At 41.2% G+C, this 20,572-nt stretch overlaps 1 protein-coding gene across 10 annotated transcripts in view; it reads left to right on the top strand.

Annotated features, from left to right (window-relative positions):
* MITF (melanocyte inducing transcription factor) overlaps nt 1-19,293 on the top strand; it is a 191,040-nt gene extending 171,747 nt beyond the window's left edge. For 7 of the 10 annotated variants that reach the window (XM_060239531.1, XM_060239532.1, XM_060239528.1 and 4 more), the window contains 7 exons: nt 1,515-1,601; nt 5,090-5,185; nt 9,809-9,926; nt 12,309-12,383; nt 13,421-13,496; nt 14,961-15,108; nt 18,255-19,293. In XM_060239531.1, the coding sequence (XP_060095514.1) occupies nt 1,515-1,601; nt 5,090-5,185; nt 9,809-9,926; nt 12,309-12,383; nt 13,421-13,496; nt 14,961-15,108; nt 18,255-18,659 (1,005 nt within the window). In that variant the 3' untranslated portion in view covers nt 18,660-19,293. The remainder of the gene's footprint in view (nt 1-1,514; nt 1,602-5,089; nt 5,186-9,808; nt 9,927-12,308; nt 12,384-13,420; nt 13,497-14,960; nt 15,109-18,254) is intronic. The other 3 variants (XM_060239529.1, XM_060239533.1, XM_060239538.1) reach the window with 1 other exon arrangement.
* Nucleotides 19,294-20,572: the final 1,279 nt, after the last annotated feature.

Genomic DNA, 20,572 nt, shown 5'->3' on the forward strand with positions numbered 1-20,572 from the left:
ATCTTTTATTATGTAGGTTTTATCTTGTTCCAGTGAGAATACTTGCATTTAAACTGCTTGTTTAAAGATTTTTAGCTTAATATATTAAAAGCAAAATACTTTGAAAGTGTTATCATACTGCAGTCATATTTGTGCACAGAAGCTCAGTATGATAGTTTGCCGTATTGTTTTGTTTGCAGTCTGGGACGCTGATGGCTCAATGCCCGTGGAAGCCAGTGGGTCCACAAGGTGCCTGTTGCATTTGGTAGTTTTGTGTAGTTATGCCATCACATACTAATAGATATCTGCACATTCATAGCATTGGCGCTTCTTGACTCCAGACCAGAAGTGGTTAAAAAGAAGTAGTATTCTATGTGTTACAGGAAATTGGAGGCTGCCATGCATGCTTAAACTACAGCTCAGTGTGTAATCCCATTTCCACACCCATTGGTTTTAATTAAAAAACACACATTTTAAATAGTCTGTTGCTGCCATCTATTATGCTGACTGTCTGCACTAAAGACTGCTCAGTTACTTAATTATGTCTTCATGAATTATCCTGAATTTTCATTTAGATTGTGAGACTGAGCAACAGTTGATGAGGATGTTTTTTTGTTATTGTTAAAGCAATATATACCCTTGGTATGTTTGAACAAAAGAAAGCAGTGAGCACGATAAGGAGAAACTGAGCAAAGAGGATTTAAGATGAGCACTGAGCATGAAATCAACATTAATGGTTTTGGTAGTAAAGTTTGGTGATGTAAGGACTGAGCAAATCAATCAATGTATGACCAGTTAACACTGTGTTGCATTTGGCTTAGAAAACTGTTGCTTTATAGAAGATAGGTCAGTCAAGAACCCGCTGCTTGAAGAAGAGGTACTGCCACATTTGAAACATTCTTTGAGGTGGTTCTAGTCAAGTGTGTTGTGCTCACAAACATATGCCCATTTTTTTTTTAAGTACCGCACTGAGTACAACGCCCATGTGCATATTTTTATTTATTTATTGTGCAGAACAGTTTGAAACACATGTGAATGCTGATCAGGATGAAACAAAGTCCCTGTTCACATGAATTATAAAGGAGAGCAGCACAAAAAAAAAAAGTGTCCTTCATATGCAATGGGTGTGTGCGTGTGTGTGTATTCCTCCTTGCCCAATCAGAGTATGTATAGCCTGTTTCAAAAATGAACAGAAAATAATCCCTTGACTTTATCTACTGCAAAAGTTGGTAAAATGAGTTTAGTCTGATGCAAATTCTGGAAGAGATTGGGATTTATTTTGCTGCATGCAACAATGAATTCTGTAGGTATCATCTGTAAGTAGTAAAATAGCTCCCACTGCAACTTCTTTATATTTAATTATGTATTTGATTAATTGATTGTGTATTTACTTATCTTCCTTAGTTGGAAAGTCAAAGTTTTGCCACCTCTGTCATTAATTAGTGTCGGCATGACAGTAGTTCCTTGTAAGCATGACCCCCTTAAGCACTTTTTCTCCGTTTCTCCTTTTTTATTTTTTGTTTTTGTTTTTACAGGGGTTCTATAAATTTGAAGACCAAAGCAACAGGGCAGAGACAGAATGCCAGGCTTTGAATACACATTCTCGAGCATCGTGCATGCAGGTACTTCCTCACAAAAAAAGTAAAAGTTCCTGATTTTAATTTTAGCAAGAGACAGTACATATATGTGGGCACATATATCATTCTTATTTCTGGAATATTCTTTCACACATTAGGTTTTTAAGTGTACCCCTGATAACCCCCTCTGTTTATGGATCTTCCAGAGTATGAGTTTTGGGTTTAGAACTGAACAGTGCAATCCTAGGCAGCATTCCATCTGTGTAAGGCCATGTAGTTTCAATTGCACTATGCCAGGGGTGGCCAACGGTAGCTCTCCAGTTGTTTTTTTTTGCCTACAACTCCCATCAGCCCCAGCCATTGGTCATGCTGGCTGGGGCTGATGGGAGTTGTAGGCAAAAACATCTGGAGAGTTACCGTTGGCCACCCCTGCACTATGTCATAATATATAGAACTGGATGCTAACTCACTTTAGACTTAAAATTAACCATCTTTCCGAAAGAAGAGCAGGAGAAATAGGTGTGGAAACAGTGTGTGTGAAAAGATAAGCAATGGGGTAAAAAAACAAAGAAACTTTGGAGATGTCTGAGGAGACCAGGAATTGGCAGAAGCTTAAACATCAGAAAGTTCTAGAGACTAGGGTTTAAATGCACAAATCCTGAGGATTTGCTAGCAGTTCCCTATGTGCATTGGTTATTTGGAAGTGGAGACAGCCCTTCCATTGTATAACTGGAATATGCACTGGATATATAGGTGATCCGCATGCACCCTGGAGCTCTCATATGCATGTGAAGCTTCTGAATTTGGTTGATTGAGTTATGACTGACTGAACAAAAGGTATCTGAATAGGTTTATGTTCTTTCATTGTAATGTGCTGGGGATAATAGTTTTTCATGTGTTTATGAAGTCAATGCCGTTCACCAAACTGAGGTGCCAGATCTCAAAAAATTAAAGCTGTGTTTTCCTCTGATCAAACTCCATCTGTTGGAAAGTGCCTCTTCTCCCCGCCTTCAGTAAAAATTTGTGTCTTTAAAAAATATATCCCATACAAACCCATAGCCTTTTAGGTTCCAGTGAGGGCATATCTGTAGAATTATAGAGTTGGAAGGGACCTCTAGGGTCATCTAGTCCAACCCCTGCATAATGCAGGAAACTCACAAACACTGCCCCCTAAATTCAGAGGATCTTCAGTGTTGTCAGATCACCATCTAGCCTCTGTTTAAAAACCTCCAAGGAAGGAGAGCCCACCACCTCCTGAGAAAGCCTGTTCCACTGAGGAATCGCTCTAACGGTCAGGAAGTTCTTCCTAATGTTGAGCCGGAATCTCTTTTGATTTAATTTCAACCCATTGGTTCTGGTCTTACCTTCCGTGGCCACAGAAAACAATTCCACACCATCCTCTATATGACAGCCCTTCAATTACTTGAAGATGGTGATCATATCACCTCTCAGCCGCCTCCTCTCCAGGCTAAACATCCCCAGCTCCTTCAACCTTTCCTCATAGGACTTGGTCTCCAGACCCCTCACTATCTTTGTCGCCCTCCTCTGGACCCATTCCAGTTTGTCTATATCCTTCTTAAAATGCGGTGCCCAAAACTGAACACAATACTCCAGATGAGGTCTTACCAGAGCAGAGTAAAGCGATACCATCACATCACATGATCTGGACACTATACTTCTGTTGATACAGCCCAAAATTGCATTTGCCTTTTTAGTCACCGCATCACACTGTTGACTCATGTTCAGTGTATGATCCACTGAGACCCCTAGATCCTTTGCACACATACTACTGCTAAGACAAGTCTCTCCTATCCTATAACTATGCATGGGATTTTTCTTACCCTATTGGAGAACTTTACATTTATCCCTGTTAAAATTCATTTTATTGATTTTAGCCCAATTTTCCAGCCTGTCAAGGTCATCCTGTATCCTGTTTCTGTCTTCTTCTGTGTTTGCAACTCCTCCCAATTTCATATCATCTGCAAATTCAATAAGCATTCCTTCATCCAAATAATTGATAAAGATGTTGAACAAAACAGGCCCCAGGACAGATCCTTGAGGCACTCCACTTGTCACTCCTCTCCAAGAGGATGAGGAACCATTCACAAGCACTCTTTGGGTGCGATTTGTCAATCAGTTGCAGATCCACCTAACGGTAACAGGATCCAAACCAAATTTTACCAACTTGTCAACAAGGATAGTATGTGGAACCTTATCAAAAGCCTCACTGAAATCAAGATAAACGATGTCTACAATATTCCCCTGATCCAGCAAGGTAGTTACTTTCTCAAAAAAAGAGATCAGGTTAGTCTGACATGACTGTGTTCCAGTCTTTCATGCCCTTCTCCCCAAATCATGAAAACAGTAGTTTTGAGAAGGTTTTGATCATTCTTGCAGCAATGCCCTTCCTATTCATAGACCTGCTGATCAAGATTCGTTGGTTGGCAGTTAAACTGGTTTGAAATCAGTTTAAATTTGTAGTGGGAACATGCAGTAAGACTGAGTGTACCTGCTTGGGGCATTTGTGATGAGAATACACATTGTTTCAACACACCAATCATTGGGAATTGCAGTGCTATGCTTACCTGCTCTTCAAATGTGAAGAACTGTGATAGTAACACAGGGCATCTGTAGGTTCTTTCAGTTTTTTGTTGGGGTGTCGAATTCCTCCCATGTTTCTATTTTATTAGTAAAGAACTGGGTGTGTGGGAAGGCTTATAAGTGAGCACACATAGGTCTGAGGGCTTGGGAGTGGATATTGGTGTGGCAGAGGTAAAGGCATGGGATGCACTCATTCCTAGCATAGGGAGGTTCTCTATCACATCACAATATAGAGCAATACATGTGCTCCTGAAGCAGAACTCTATGCCGTAGTTGCTATTGCTCTTATTGAATCTGTCTCCCTGAATTATGTAGTACTCAGTGCCACTAAGCTACAAGGGGAATGGATAAAGATCTGGGCATGTTGTCTTTTCTACACGTGTGCTGATTTATAGTCTTTTTCATGTGTTATGTTTGAAGGTATCCAACCTAATGTGCCAGGATCATCTGATACCTGCAGTCCTCCTGAACCACCATTTTGTCTGAATGATGCACTGTGTGTCTTCAGTTCTAAAAATACTATTCAAATTAAAAGAACACCATACTTATTTTCAGCTCTGAATACACATGGTGCCATATTCAGACCAAATGGGAACTGCTTGTATCAAAGATGTCCCAAGTTGTGCATGCACCTGGTACACACAGTTGGACACCCCCAATGCTTAGAAAGGACTAATAGCCAGGGCTTTTCTGAGCAGGAATGCACAGGAACACAGTTCCAGCTGGCTTGGTGTCAAGGGGTGTGGCCTAGTATGCAAATGAGGTCCTGCTGAGCTTTTTCTACAAAAAGCCCTGTATGAAACAATGGTGATGTCAGGGGGTGTGGCCTAAGATGCTAATGAGTTCCTTCTGGGCTTTTTCTACAAAAAAGGCCCTGCTAATAACACAGTTCAATCTAACTTGTTCCAACCATGTTTTAACTGCTTTTACAGATGGATGATGTCATTGATGACATTATCAGTTTGGAATCCAGTTACAATGAAGAAATCTTTGGTTTGATGGATCCTGCTCTACAAATGGCAAATACGGTACATAGATTTACAACAAGGGCTTTTTTTTTTAATTAGAAGGGGGGGGGTTGTTTGTTTTCCTGTTGACTTAATATCTGATTTTCAGAATACCCTGTCCCTGGCACTATAATTTATTAAAAATGATGGCCAAACTGTGGCTCGGGAGCCACATGTGTCTCTTTCACACATATTGTGTGGCTCTCAAAGCCCCCACCACCCTGCCAGCCAGCTTGGAGAAGGCATTTGTCTCTTTAAATCTCTGCTTCAAGCCAAGCTAGCTGGCAGCCTGGAGAATGCATTTAAAGTTAAAGTTGCTTTCTTTTCACCCCCTCCCACCCTTACCCTCCCCATCTATTTTCCTTCCTTCCTTCTTGTGACTCTCAAACATCTGATATTCATGTCTCGTGGCTCTCAAACCTCTGATGTTTATTCTATGTGGCTCTTACATTAAGCAAGTTTGGCCACCCCTGGTCTACCGTATTTTACTGGTTGAGTTTCTATCATAAATATTACCTAAGCATACATATTAATGCTGCCCAGTTTAAGAGAAAAAAATATTTTATATAATGATCATATATTTCTGGTCTAACAGAATTTGATTTTGTCCTTGCCATTGGTCTCTGTGTACTCAGAGGGCCAGTTCCTCTCTCTCTCTCTCCTTCTGGATTCACAACCTTTTGAGAGTCTATACTCTTGGCCCTTCTGACAGCTGTGCACTTTTCTTGATCCATTATTCTGGTATAGCCTGGATTTGGGAGATACAGAGGAAAACATGTTAAATATGTTTGGGCTGTTGAACAGAATGTATTTCCCAATGATTTCAGGAGTAAATTCTGTTGAGTACTTCTTACAGCTGCTGGGCAATGCCAGTTTTTTACTTTCCCACCTCTGAAAAATGCAAGCCTAACATTCTTCCCTGCATTGCTAAGTACCCAAGGCTATTGGAGTACCCAAGGCTATTGGTCTTGGGTGACTTCAATGTTCATGCCGATGATGCGACCTCCAGTCAGGCGATGGACCTGGTATCATCCATGGCGACACTGGGACTCTCCCAAGTTGTTACAACGCCCACTCATCAGGCAGGGCACATGTTAGACCTGGTCTTCGCGGCGGGAGTTTTAGTGAACGATATTACTGCTAGAGCAGTGCCATGGTCGGATCACTATGCCCTTAAGGCTCGGGTGGATATGCCACCCCAAACCTGTTTAGGCGGAGAGCGTTATTTTAGCTCGCCCGCGGAGCCTGATGGACCCGGAACGGTTCCTGACGGCTCTGCGGGATCCCGGGCCCCCTGGCGATTCCTTGGATGATCTGGTGGAGTCCTGGAATGATAGACTCGCCAGAGCCATCGAAGAAATCGCATCTAGGCGTCCTCTGCGCCCTCGTTTGAAGTCGACACCCTGGTATAACCAGGGGTTGTGACAACTAAAATGGGAACTCAGACGATTAGAGAGGCAATGGCGGCGTACTCGAGACGAAGAGACTCAAACATCTTATAGAGAGATTATGAAGTCCTATGAGGTGGCAATCAAAACCGCAAAGAGAACATACTTTGCGGCTGAGATTGCGTCCGCAACATCGCGCCCAGCACAACTATTTAATATAATTCGGAGCTTAACAACGCTGCCTCAGGGCAGACCAAATTTTAAAGAATTGGAGATTGGCTGATTGCGGCACATAGGGTCAAGAGCCTGGGGGTACTACTGGAGCCTTCCTTAACAATGGAGGCCCAGATAGCAGCCACTGCCAAGTCCGCATTTTTCCATCTTAGGCGGGCAAGGCAGCTGGCTCCCTTCCTGGAGCGCGACGATCTAGCAACGGTGATCCATGCAACGGTCACCTCGAGGTTGGACTACTGCAATGCCCTCTACATGGGGCTGCCCCTGTGCCGAACTTGGAAATTGCAGCTGGTGCAGAACGCCGCCGCCCGGTTGTTATTGGGGCTCCCAAGACGGGAGCACATCCAGCCGGGACTCCAGGCTCTGCACTGGCTGCCAATACTCTACCGAGTTCGGTACAAGGTGCTGGTCATTACCTTTAAAGCCCTATATGGCCTAGGACCTGCCTACCTGAGGGACTGTCTTTTCCCACACGTTCCCCGGAGAGTACTGAGATCGGGAACTCAAAATCTGCTGGTTGTCCCCGGGCCAAAGGAAGCCCGTTTGAAAACTACAAGGGACAGGGCCTTCTCCGTAATGGCCCCTTCCTGGTGGAACCAGTTGCCGGAAGAGGTAAAGGCCCTGCGGGACCTTGCTCAATTCCGCAGGGCCTGTAAGACAGCCCTCTTCCGGCTGGCCCACAACTAACAGGCACTGAACTTGAACTGAGTGTAGCTGTAAGATCGCTGTATGGTTTAATGTTTATGTATATAACTGTGATAAATGTCTAGATTTTAACTACGTAAATTATGAAATATTAACTTTTTATGTTTAATTTTATATTCTATGCTAGTTTTATATGTTAGTTTTTTACATGTTGTAAGCCGCCCTGAGCCACCTGGTGGGAAGGGTGGGATATAAATTCCAAATAAATAAATAAATAAATAAATAGGAATTCCTTTCTCATTTTTTAAAATGTAGTGATTATTTTCTTATTCTCTTTTTAAAAAGAAATGTATCTTTGATTTCTGTTTGTAGTTTTCTGTTACATCACGTGGTGGTGCTTTATAAGCCTCTTTGTAGCTTCAGCCCTTGCAGGTTTTGTGATGTCACACACAGGGTGGTACTCTAACTGGAGAATAGGAAGGTTTGGCAAGACATTGCATACTTCTGAACATATACAGACTAAAACTGTGAAATTTTGCAGAAGCTCCCTTGCTGGTCCTCCTTTCTTCAAATTTCTCTTTCAATTCAAAGCAGACTCCAGATTCTAAAGAGGAAAGGGCATGGATTGTGGGATTTAAGGGAGAAATTGGGTAAAAAGAAATTAAGAAAATTTCTTTTAACGAATTTATCCTTGCCGTGATGTCATATTGAAGAGACTGGCTCCATGCATGATCAGTAGAGAAAATAGGACTATACTGCAGAGTAATGCTAAGTCTCCGTAAGTTTATCCACTTAAGCATCCAAAAGTCATCCTATAATCTCCTTTAAAAATAAAATCCAGACACTGCATCAACAAGTAAATGAAACTTGCTTTGGAAGAGCAATGCCTGTCTCTCTATAAAATACTTTTTTCATGCTCATTCTTAAAATTTGCAGCTTCTAACAAAGGTATATTTTAAAAATCCAGCAGAGGAAGTAATTGGCCTGAAGCCTATAAATAGTTCTTCAGAGCAAACAATGATTCTGTTGTTCTGTTGCAAAGGTTTAGGCCCTATTCGCTACAGTGGTAACTGTGCTCCAATTCAAGTATTTGCAAAGAATGGTGAAAGATTGTTTCTATGAAAAGCATGAATTGTGATGCTGTAAATTTCTGTAGTGGACCTTTTCCTCCCTAGGAAAGGTCACAAGTAAAACGTGTTTGATCTAAATTGGCATAGAATGGCATACACATTGCTAAAAACCAGTTCTTGCTTTCTGAGTTTTACAGTATGTATTACCACTTAAAAAAAATAACAGATGACTATTTCCATAACAAAGTGTATCGTGCCATGTTGTTATTGTTCAATATCTTACTTAAGCAGTGTTTTGAAGAAGACAGATTTCTACTTTGATAATTTTGCTTATGATATTTTCAAAGATTACTGAACACAGTTTAATTTTTCCTTTACAAACATGCATATCAATAATAATAATAGTAATAATAATAGTTTGTCTATATCCCCAAACCCAACAGTAAATAAAGCAAACTTTTCAATCACACCAAACTCTTCATTAGACTAGATGAACTCAAGTTTTAAAAGATACAGCTATAAAAGGGGCTGAGATGAATTTATGAATCAATGGCTACCAATCAAGGTTACGAAAAGTGAACCTCTTCATGCTTAGACGGTAAACCTCTGAACACCAGAGCTAGGAGGTCTGGTCTTCATAGGCCTGGCCTTTACTCCAAATGGGGCTTTTCCATCATAGGCCACCATACTCTTTTCTCCCGTGATTGATTTTGCTGTCTCTCTAAACATCCAATTTAATGACAAAGACCAAGGAACTATAAAACTTACTACTTTGTGATACTTTATTTGGTCCTAATGAAAATATTGAGTTTCTGAGGTCGTTTTCGCACTCACCTTCCGCCAGCACGACCCCCCTCTTCACCGCGCAGGATCTGCGTGGATTTCGCACTAAACGCTGCGGAGCAGCCAGAAAAGCCGGAAGCTCCCGGCGCAAAAGCCGCTCAAACTGAAACCGCCAAAAAGCAGTTTGGCGTTTGCGCGGCTTTTGCGACGGGAGCTTCCGGCTTTTCTGGCTGCTCCGCAGCGTTTAGTGCGAAATCCGCGCAGATCCTGCGCTGTGAAGAGGGGGGTTGCGCCGGCGGAAGGTGAGTGCGAAAACGACCTATATTTGTGTGTGTGTGTGTGACACAAAAACCCAACACAACTATCTATTTTAAATCTATGAATAATGTGCATTCTTTTACATAGAACTGCATTTGCAAGTGTGAAGTGATCTAAACGTGGTGGTGGGTGCCTTGACGTCCTGTTTCAAGAAATTCTGGTTGGAATGCAGGAAATAATCCATCTCCTCTTTCATCCTTTCCCAGCTACCCGTCTCTGGTAATCTGGTAGACCTCTATGGCAATCAAGGCATGCCTCCTCCAGGACTCAACATCAGCAATTCTTGTCCTGCTAACCTTCCTAATATAAAAAGGGAACTTACGGGTAAGAATACTATTTTTAGTATCCGCCCCCCCCCCCCCAATCACGCATATTCACCCTGCTGTTCATACTTAAGTGTGTCTTGGATAATTGCAGTATGTGCTGGTAGAATGCTGCATGTAGCTGCTTCAGTCATGAAGTGTTCACTCTGTGTCTGCATATGTGTAAAGTATGGTTGCCAACTCTGGCTTGGTAAATTCCTGGAGATTTGTGCGGTAGTGCCTGGGTAGGGTGGAGCTTGGGGAGGGGAGAGAGCTCAGCAGGAATAGAATCCCATAAAGTTCTCCCTCTGAAGCTCCCACTGCCTGCAGAGGACCCAATCTTTATAGTCAGGAGATCAGTCATAATTCCAGGAGATCTCCAGGTGCCTCCTGAGTTGCCAAACATTGTACAGAGACAGAATACGCCAGGGTATTTTTTTGTAAGCTCTTGGAGGATTGGCTACATCAGGGGTGTGTGGCCTAATATGCAAAGGAGCTCCTGCTAGAATTCCATCCCTGGAATACACTCATTATTAGAAAGGTCAATGTCTGGTGTACAAAGAAGAAGAGAAGAAGTAATCCTGTACCAGATTACACAAAGAGGTATATAAATTCTATAGAATTGCAGATGGGTATGCATTTTAAGCTGTATCAGCCAATAAAGTAGACTCCAGTGGTACCTAAAAAATTAGCCGGATGTATTTCAGCATAAGCTTTCGTGAGCCAGAGCTTATTTCGTCCGATGCATTGAACCCCATACCTGGTCTAGTAAGATACTAGTCTACTTTTATTCAGGGGGCTTATTCCCAAGAAGAACTATTGCATCCTCATTCTACTTGCAGGGAATTTGAAGCTCATTAATCTCATGTACACAGTGTGGCTTGTTCCTGACATCTGGTCCTAAAATTTTAATAGATGGTCAGTAGGGTCTCAGACAAGGGCTGTGAAGCCCTAAGTGCAAACCCCTGGTGAGCCATGAGCCTTGAGCTTGCTGATCATGGAAGGGCCATTTTCTTTCTGCTTGACCTTCCTAATAGAGTGGCTGGGATGATAAAACAGAGGAGCAAAGGACTACATAAAATGCTCTGAGTTCCTGGTAAGAAGGGTGGGATTAAAAAACATGTTAGATTAACTGTTTAGGATTGCACTGTAAAGGGACGGCAGGTTGCCTTGCCTCTTTTCAAATTCCCTCTGCGGCAGGCAGGATCCTCTGAAAACTGGTTTCTGCCTGCTACTGAGGGAATTTTAAAAGAGGTGGGGCAACTCACCATCTCCAGGCATCTTGTGTGAAATCCAGCAGAAGCTGTGTGGGAAAAGGAACAACGAGACTGCAACAAGGTGAGTGGGGAATTGGTCTCAGATTACCACTAATAAACTGGTACTTCTTCTAAAAGATACTTCCCATTGTATTTTGTTTTGGAGGGCAGCATTGTTGGTCTGCAGTAGAACAACTAGATTCAAGTCCAGTAAGCACCTTAACTGACAAAGAGAGCTTTGACTTTCGAAAGTGGATAACTCTCCCCTCCCCCCCAAAAAATCTTGTGCTGCTGACCTGGAATCTATGGTGCTGCTGACTTGAAATCTAGACATTATTTTGGAATTTGCAGTTGTCCATTTCTGGGGAAGGTGACTTCTGGAAGTGCCTTGAAACTTGTAAGCTTTCTCAGATAGTATAGAAACCACCTGGGTATCAACTGGCCTGTCTTAAGCTTTTATATTGTTGAGTGAATAGGATATTATTACTTGTTACTGCTGCTTAAAGAAAATTATTGTGGGTAATAGGGACAATGCTAGCATCTTAAGTTAAGTATCTTTAGCTTTTTGAAAGTTTAGGCTTCAAATTCAATGATAATGTAGCCTGGAATGCAATTTACATCCTACTCTGAAGCATAGGGTTGCTAGCTTCAGGTTGAGAAACTCCAGAGGATTTGGGGGTGGAGCCTGGGGAAGACAGGGATCTCAGTGAAATACAATGGCATAGGATTGCTATTCCCCCCCCCACCAGTTATGGTTGCTATCTTCGGGTTGGGAATCTCCTGGGGGTTTGGGGGTGGAGCCTGGGGAGGATAGGGATCTCAGTGAGGTACAATGGCATAGAGTCCACTCTCTGAAGCATCCATTTTCTCCAGGGGTACTGATCTCTGTAGGTTGGAGATGAACTGTAATTCTAGGGGATTTTTAAGTCCCACCCCGAGACTTGTATCCCTACAATTATCCTTGTACCTCTACACATATACACCCTGCAAGATTCTTCACAGCAAATATCTGTAGATAGGAGATAGTTTTCATCAAGTGTGCGTGTTAAAATATCATTAATCAGAGATTGTGAAATGTTTTTAGTTTGCTGATATTGATTGCCTTTCTTACACTTCCTTAATTCTAACTACTTTGTTAACATGCTCAGCATGTGTATTTCCCACAGAGTCTGAGGCAAGAGCACTGGCCAAAGAGAGACAAAAGAAAGATAACCACAATTTGAGTAAGTCTCGTGTTTCTACTTCTGATTATATTTAACTGAGACTTGACAGCAGCCAGAGGTTTGACATGGTAGATGCAATTTTACTTCACAGTCCTCCTTGAAATCAGGGAACCTGTGCCAGAAGGAATAGCTGTAGTCTGCTGTGTCTGTTTGGCAATGCTTGAGCAGGTGTAGATTAATTGGTTTGTATTCTAAATAAGTTTGGTCAACAAAGGCTTGGGGGGAGGGATTTCCAAATGCAGGTCTCAAAAACAGGTGACAACACTGCCCTTTAAAAAAAAAAAAGGGATACTTTTTGAAGTATCACTGGGTAATCCATTCATTCCCTTAGATCACTCTCTCCTTTTTTATTTATATCAGATGTTACTTGACTGAACTTTCGCTCCCTTCTTTCTGAAAGACTGGTGGGATTAGCTTCACACAAAATAAACCTTGGCCACCATCAGTACATGTCATGAAAATTAGGGTATTTCTCCCACTCACAGAAAGCCCAATTTGGTACGGCCATTTTTTTAAAAAAATAATAAGCTACATTTAACAATGTGGGTCTTTAAATGGGGGCTGTGGTTTAGCAAGTGTAAAGTACCTTAGCAAAATATAGCTAGATCTTGTCTATTTGGTGTTATGAATTAAAAGCATTTTTTTTGTCAATTCATCTATAAGGTTTAAAGGATACCTTGTAGTGCCTTTCCTATTTTTAGAGGGAAGAGTGAGGATTATCTAATTGATAGGCAGAACTTGCTACTGGCTTCTAGTGGGGAGTGCTGCTTGCCAATGGATGATGTGGTTCCACTTTTTGATTATTCTTGTGTCATAATTAAACGGTGCAATTTAAAGAGTTGCAATAGAAACAGGGTTCCTTCTCCATCCCCTCATTTGTGTTCTTTCTATGGCTCTGCCAAACGGGTTTTGTGGACAAGCAAGCATGCATCAACTATGCAATTTTTTTAAAATAGTCATTGCAGGACTTTTGTATTTGCAAAAACTGTGTGACATTTATGTTTCCTGATTGATAATTTGTATTGATTTCTTAAAAGTTGAACGAAGAAGGCGATTCAATATTAATGATCGTATAAAAGAACTGGGCACTTTGATACCCAAATCGAATGACCCGTAAGTACAGTCACATCAGATAATGAATTATTATATGTGGGTAAATTTCTTTGTAAAATCAGTCAATATTCTTCCTACTGAATTTAAGCTAAGCTTTCAGATATTCATGTAGGATAGAATAAGTTTAAGCCAATTACATTGTTAGGACTTCGACTACTTTTTTCTCCATAGTAAAATATTTGGTCCCATTTTACAACACAGTGAATGAATTCTAGTGCAGGTCTCTAGAGAGGTGGCATATCACTTTTTTTAATAAGTAAGTAAATAGTCTTGGATCCCACAGGAGCTCTTTTGCAAAGAAGAGGCATGCTTGTTGATGATACTCTCAGTTCTGTTCCTGGGATCCCCTGTCTCCAAAGAGCAGTTTTGGAGAGAATGTAAAAATGTCTACTCTGCAGATGGAAATCCTTTTTATCAGCAGAAATGTTCAGTGAGATCCATGATCTAGATTTATATTTCTCATGGGTGCAAGGAAATAGCAAAATGAAGATCCATAATATTGCTGCCTTTTTATTTATTTTAAACACAGAGTAGCATGAAGGTAGAATAGCATGTGTCTGGAGGTAGACAGTGTATATCACTGGAACACAAAGTGTGTTATGGGAGATAATATTACCAAAAATAGTTGAGTTCTTCACTGTTGCATATAATATCAGTTGTCCTGCATTTATAGCACTATAGTGTTGAATAAGTCTTTGCATCCAGTCTATGTCAATGGCTGAGGAAGTGGGTGGAGTGCATAATGTCATGAAGTTATGACATGGGATATTCACCATAGGGAAGGTGAGGAACGGAAAGAGACATGGCTGCCATTTCAACCTCACTCCAGAGTAATTAATAACAAGGTGGTCTGCTGTAACAAGCCCTCCTGGTTTGTAGAGTAGAGTGTTTGTGAACTTACACTGGGGGAAACCTGGAACACCTGATCACTTCCAAAGGAAACTGACCTTCCACTTAAATGTGTTGCCCATCTCCACTCATAACATATCAATAGCAAGAGTATTGTACTTTTTTAATGCAAACCTGTTTAAATTGGCAAGGAGTATATGAAAATCATCAAGATTTAAGTATAATGCTGGGCAAATTTATACAGCAAACTAGAATACTTAAGGGAGATCCCACTCTCCCTTTTTAAAACCAGTGAGCTGATAGCTTTGGAGGTCAATGAGGGTTACAGGGGCTTAGTTTCTTGAAAAGGGCAGACAAAACGGAGCATTTTTAAGCAGAACTCAAGGGTTTGATTGTTTTCTGTATTTACACATGGTGCCATAGAGTTTCTTCTGTAAGCCACCAGAAAAATAAGTTAACTAGCTGCTCCCCCTAGTGTAATGAAGCTGTTATTTTTTTTAAAAAAAATTATACAGAAACAAAAAAAAATATTAAATTTAGTTATTGTATCATAAATAGGTTTCCCTCCCCCGGTATTCTTTAAAATAAATTGCATGGTTTATATTGATCTTGCAGGGACATGCGCTGGAATAAGGGAACTATTTTAAAGGCCTCCGTGGACTACATCCGTAAGCTCCAAAGAGAACAGCAGCGAACAAAAGAACTAGAAAACAGACAAAAGAAACTGGAGCATGCGAACAGGCACCTTTTGCTCAGAATACAGGTTTGTTGATTGACGTGTGTATACAGTGGAGCAGCATATATGGTGTTTTCTATAGAAATCTGTCTAGAAAACAATTGGGCGATCATGATAATTCTCTAGCCCTCTTGACCTAAAGTAGTGAAATGTTTTTACATACATAGTGAAGTGTTTTAACATATGTAGAAATTAATGAAGTCCTTGTCTGATTGGGTGACAGAGATGGATACACAGGGAGACATTTATAGCAATAGTGAGATTTGAAATCAACTTGATTTGAAATCAAATCGTTGAGAATCCTAGGAAAATGCTCCAAAAGTAAATCTCTTTTCCTGTCCCTCAAAAGTTCTAAATGAAATTAGGAAAAGGTTGTGCAGGTACATAAAATATATTTTAATCTTAAATCAATTTGTAGTTTTACAGAGTGATTCTGTGTTGCGCCTGCACCTCAGTGGCCAGCCACTGCGTAACTATGGTGGCTGTAGTCCATTCTCTATGGGGAGAAGGTATGCGGTGGCCAGCAGACGAAGTCAGTGGTTTCACAGTGTTTTCTGAGCGTCCATAGCAACCATGCCACTGCGGTCAGTGGAGGCTGTGTGGAGGCAATGGCACTATGGTGAACAAGGCTGCCAATGAGGGGCCATGTGGCAAAGGGTGGAATCAGTTTCAGGCAGGGGGCAGAGAGGGGCAAGAGTTCTGTTTGTTGTCAACAGCACACACTCCACTCCCTTAGAGGGACCAACTCCGTCAGCAGATACAGGCACCTGATAGTGGGGAAGGGTTTGAGCTGTCTGCCCCACAGGTATCTGCAGCTGCTTCAATGCCCTCACAGAGCACAGAATCCCCAAAAGGCAGAAGGGAATGGGATAAGGTCATTTCCATCCTATGCATTTACTCACCAGAGGGTGCACTTCCCAGCAGCCCAGCCATCTTGCTGAGGGTACTCTTGCACCACTCCTGCCAGATGTGGGGAATGCAGCACCACCCTCAAATCCCCCAATTCCATCCTCAATGGAGCAAAGGTCTGGACTGCAATGACCATCATTCCATTCTGGGCTCTGTCATTCCAGTCCCAGAGCTTTCAGTGTCCAGGGAATGGCATTCCAAATCCATTCTGCATTCATCATTACCATGTGTAGTGATATAGTACTAATCTAATGTATTGCAATGGAAACCATGCAAGTCATTTGGCATTCCTGGCTGCCAGTATGTGCAGTGGGCATGCCCCCCCATCCCATGCCCCTCCAAAATCATCATCTGCCTACAGCATTGGCTCCCCACCCCCCAGCCATTGACTCCGGGGACCCTCGTGATCCCCTGCCCCCTCAGTGTTACATTCACAGATGTCTTCCCCCGCCTTCTTAGAGCAGATCCACAGTTATAAACTAGGAGTAGAATCCTGAGGGGACAAAGATGCTATGCAGTCCTGGAGTTTGTCAGACCTAGTTCTAGAGTTCTGCAAGGTTTGTTTCTGTCTTTGCTTCTTCCCACTGTTAGTTTCTTGACATCTCCTGCTTATATTAAGTAGGAAAAAAATTCCTTTCCAAGTCTCTATTGAATGCATGTTAATCCTTGAGAATATTTTCTTAGTTCTGTCTGAGCTGTGCTTTACGTATAGGATTTCAGATTTCAGTGGAGCACATTTTGCATTCCATGCTACATAAAAACTTTCAAGGAAATGAGTCTGATGTTTGCATCTTTAAGACCCTCTTTATCGAGCCCAGTTTCTAGCTCCTCACTGTAGTTCTATCCAATGTTCCCTCTAAGCTGCAGAGTCTTATGAGCAAAAATTCTAGTTTGTGCGTTACTGGCATTAACATTGTGAGCTACTGCATAAATTAGTTTGCTCTAGGACCATTTTTCCTGAGCTTAAACAAAAATGTGTGAGCCGGAGGCTAAAAAATTGTGAACTAGCTCACACTAACTAAGCTTAGAGGGAACACTGGTTCTATCCTATCTAACTTTTGTCCACTTGAGTTCTACAATCCCAAACATTATTTTTGTTTGCTAATTTAGATAGCCTGACTGAATCTAGTTTACTATAAATCTGGGTATCATGAGCTGTACAAATTCATGTTCTGAACTTAATACCTATGGTTTTCACCGGCATCAGTGATCTAAAATATTGTCCAAATTGGAAGTTTTCAAAGGGATAATCTGAGCATCCTTTTGGAGAGCCTTTTGGAGAGCCAGTTTGGTGTAGTGGTCAAGTGTGCGGATTCTTATCTGGGAGAAACGGGTTTGATTCCCCACTCCTCCATTTGCAGCTGCTGGCATGGCCTTGGGTCAGCCATAGCTCTGGCAGAGGTTGTCCTTGAAAGGGCAGCTGCTGTGAGAGCCCTCTCAGCCCCACCTACCTCACAGGGTGTCTGTTGTGGGGGAGGAAGATAAAGGAGATTGTGAACCGCTCTGAGATTCGGAGTGGAGGGTGGGATATAAATCCAATATTATCATCTTTTGAAACTAACCAGGGTCATTAATGTGAAGATCCACAGTGAAGGCCATGGTTCAGTGATAGTTCTTCCATGTGGCATGTTGAGTGTTTTCTAGACCCAGTTTTCAGGTTAGTCAGGACAGCAATAAAGCTTAGCAAGAACAAACTCTTGGTACATACTAGATTATTTCTTAGAAACCTCTAGAATTGAATAGTGTAGCAGGCATGCAAAGGCTCCTTAATGCTGTGTACAGAAGAACCCTAGTGTAAATATAATTCAGTTGGAGCCAACTGAACGTATTCTTTACTTGAAAAATGGTTGTAGATATGGAAGTTGAAACAAAATCCTAGTAGGCTCCAAATACTGTGGGGTTTCTGATTTTTATCCATGATTTCTGTTAAATAAATAAAAGTATGCCTGACTTTCTATATGTATTGGTGTTTTATGGAAGTGCTTTGCACTTTCCATTACATTCCTCAAATTGTTGTTAAACAGGAACCTTCAACTCCACTTGGAATTTCATATTTGGAGAAGTCTGGTGCAGCTTTACTAAAGCACTTAGTTTTATACTTGCTCGTTTCACCTTCCCCATGTCGTATGGTGGATTAAAAGCTACGTTTATATATGTTGATGAAATGTGAGGGTCTGCCAGAAAATGCGAAGTTATTGAATTTCCAGAATTGGTCACTTCTTTATTTTTATGCATTTCTCATTTCATGTGTGCCCTCAAAATAGGAGCTTGAGATGCAGGCTCGAGCACATGGACTTTCCATCGTTCCATCTACGGGCCTTTGCTCACCAGAGATGGTTAACAGGATTATCAAACAAGAGCCTGTCCTTGACAACTGCAGCCAAGAGATTTTACAACATCATCCAGACCTGTCTTGCACAACCACTCTTGACCTTACTGATGGCACGATCAGTTTCAACGATAGCCTGGCCAATGCAACTGAGGCTGCTGCTGGCACTTACACAGTTCCTACAAAAGTAGGGTCCAAACTGGAAGACATCCTGATGGACGATACCCTTTCTCCCGTTGGAGTTACTGACCCGCTTCTCTCTTCAGTATCTCCTGGAGCTTCAAAAGCAAGCAGCCGAAGGAGCAGCGTGAGCATGGAGGACACTGATCATGCCTGTTAGTGGATATAGTTAGGAGAGCGTTTGGTGAATTCCATTGCTTGATGAGTAGCTTAAGTAATTTGATCTGTTTTCTTAATAACTTTCTTTAAATATAAATTTCAGATAGCCCAGTGTATGTGACTTTTGTAATGTTTGAGAGAGACTTGTATATTATTCTATTTTAAAGTATCAATGCTTCCAAAATAGCATACTGCATGTATGAACCAGACTCACCAAGCACTCCAAATGAGTCATGTCTACTTGAAAGCAATAGTGAGATACAAATACAAAGCCGCAAGTCCGTGATCCACTAAAGGTTACCCTCCCATACATCTGTAATGAAATCCATTGACTTGGAAGTGAAATGTAGAGGAATGTAAAGAAACCAAAAAAAGAGTTAGCTTTGTAAACTATTTTTGTGTTTATTTAATAGTGCCTCTGTTTAAATATACAGTACCTGCTAGCCCAATTCAGACTATCCCAAAGCATTATATATGATAAATCTTCACTCATATAAATCTTCACTTAATTAAGGTACAAGCTGAAAATGAAGGAGAAACCCAGAAAAAAAATTAGATTAAAATGAAATATAAGTACATGAGAGGGAAGTGCTATCCAGTGTGACAGCTTTGTTCTAAATCATGGCTCATGGTTTGTTTGGTTTTTTTTCAAAAAAACCCACTTAATTATGACAAGAATTCTTATATTTATGTGTTACTAATTCAAGACTCTTAACAGAAACTCAGCATTCTCCATCTACTGAACATAAACAATTGTTTTTATTTTTTTAATTGCATTGTACAGTTATCTGATTTGCATGAATTTTTCAGTTATTTTATTTTTCATTAAGAATACATTTGTATTTTATTTGTAAGAAGACACTGTACTTTTTGACATTTTAAAACCCCACTTGTGGCTGGGTGGGTTTTTTTTTGGGGGGGTGCATTAATTTGTACACACTTCAAAGTAAGATTCTGTGTAGGTTCTTGTCTCTTCAAAAGTGGCATTGTGATGGTTTTGTATATTATTGCCTCACGCAGAGGGAATGTTTTGACACAGACAGATCTTTTAAAGCAATAGTACAAAGTTAGTCTGGGTAACAAGTGAAGCTTTGTATAAAACTCAGCAGGGGGGAAAGAATCTCTGAACTGTACGTATTTATTTTTAGCAGTACAGGACAGATAGTAATATGCTTGGGAAAAATGGTTACTATCTCCTCCTTATGGCTCCTTTTAGACTGTTTTCAGCATCAAAGCTGAAAAATATTGACTGTGTTTGCAGATAACTGTTACTTGATCCCAATGCTGTTAAGGTTTTAACTTGCAACAAGTGTTGTCGTAAGAGCATGTTGTGTACATTATCTTCTCCAGCATAGTCCTATGCAATAACCATAGTGATACTTGTATTATTACTCTCATGCCTAAATATTTTATACAGTGGCTTATGGTCTTGTCAGTTCAGGACGTGATTGGTTTCCTTCATAGCTTCCACCAATCGACTTGCAAATGACAGGGAAGCATATCTTGTTCGGAATGAAGTGCCTTAAATATTGCCACAGTCTTCATGAATTAGCACTAACTGAAGTGTAAGACTGGGGGTGGGGGAAGAGGACTCGTAGCAGTTGGGTATGGCATAGTGTTTGTGTCATAAAGGTAGAGCCTCTGAATGTCCACTCTACCCCTGTTGTGTTCTTGAAGTGAAGTCTTTGACTCTCTCTTTCTATGCCAACTATGCCGATGTGCTCAGGAAACCTGGGCAATGGGCAGCTGACAGTCATCAGTATGCCAGTGTGAAGTGATGACCACAATTGAATGAAACAGCCAAGTCTCAAAGATGTACAGTTTCATTTTATGAAGTAGTCTCAACATCACTAAAAGTCTTTCTCTCACTGACCAGCACTGATAGTGGGAGCAATTCTCCCCTTTCCCCCAAGG

Source organism: Heteronotia binoei, chromosome 5 (genome assembly GCF_032191835.1).
Source record: "Heteronotia binoei isolate CCM8104 ecotype False Entrance Well chromosome 5, APGP_CSIRO_Hbin_v1, whole genome shotgun sequence".
In the NCBI taxonomy this organism is placed as follows: Eukaryota; Metazoa; Chordata; class Lepidosauria; order Squamata; family Gekkonidae; genus Heteronotia; species Heteronotia binoei.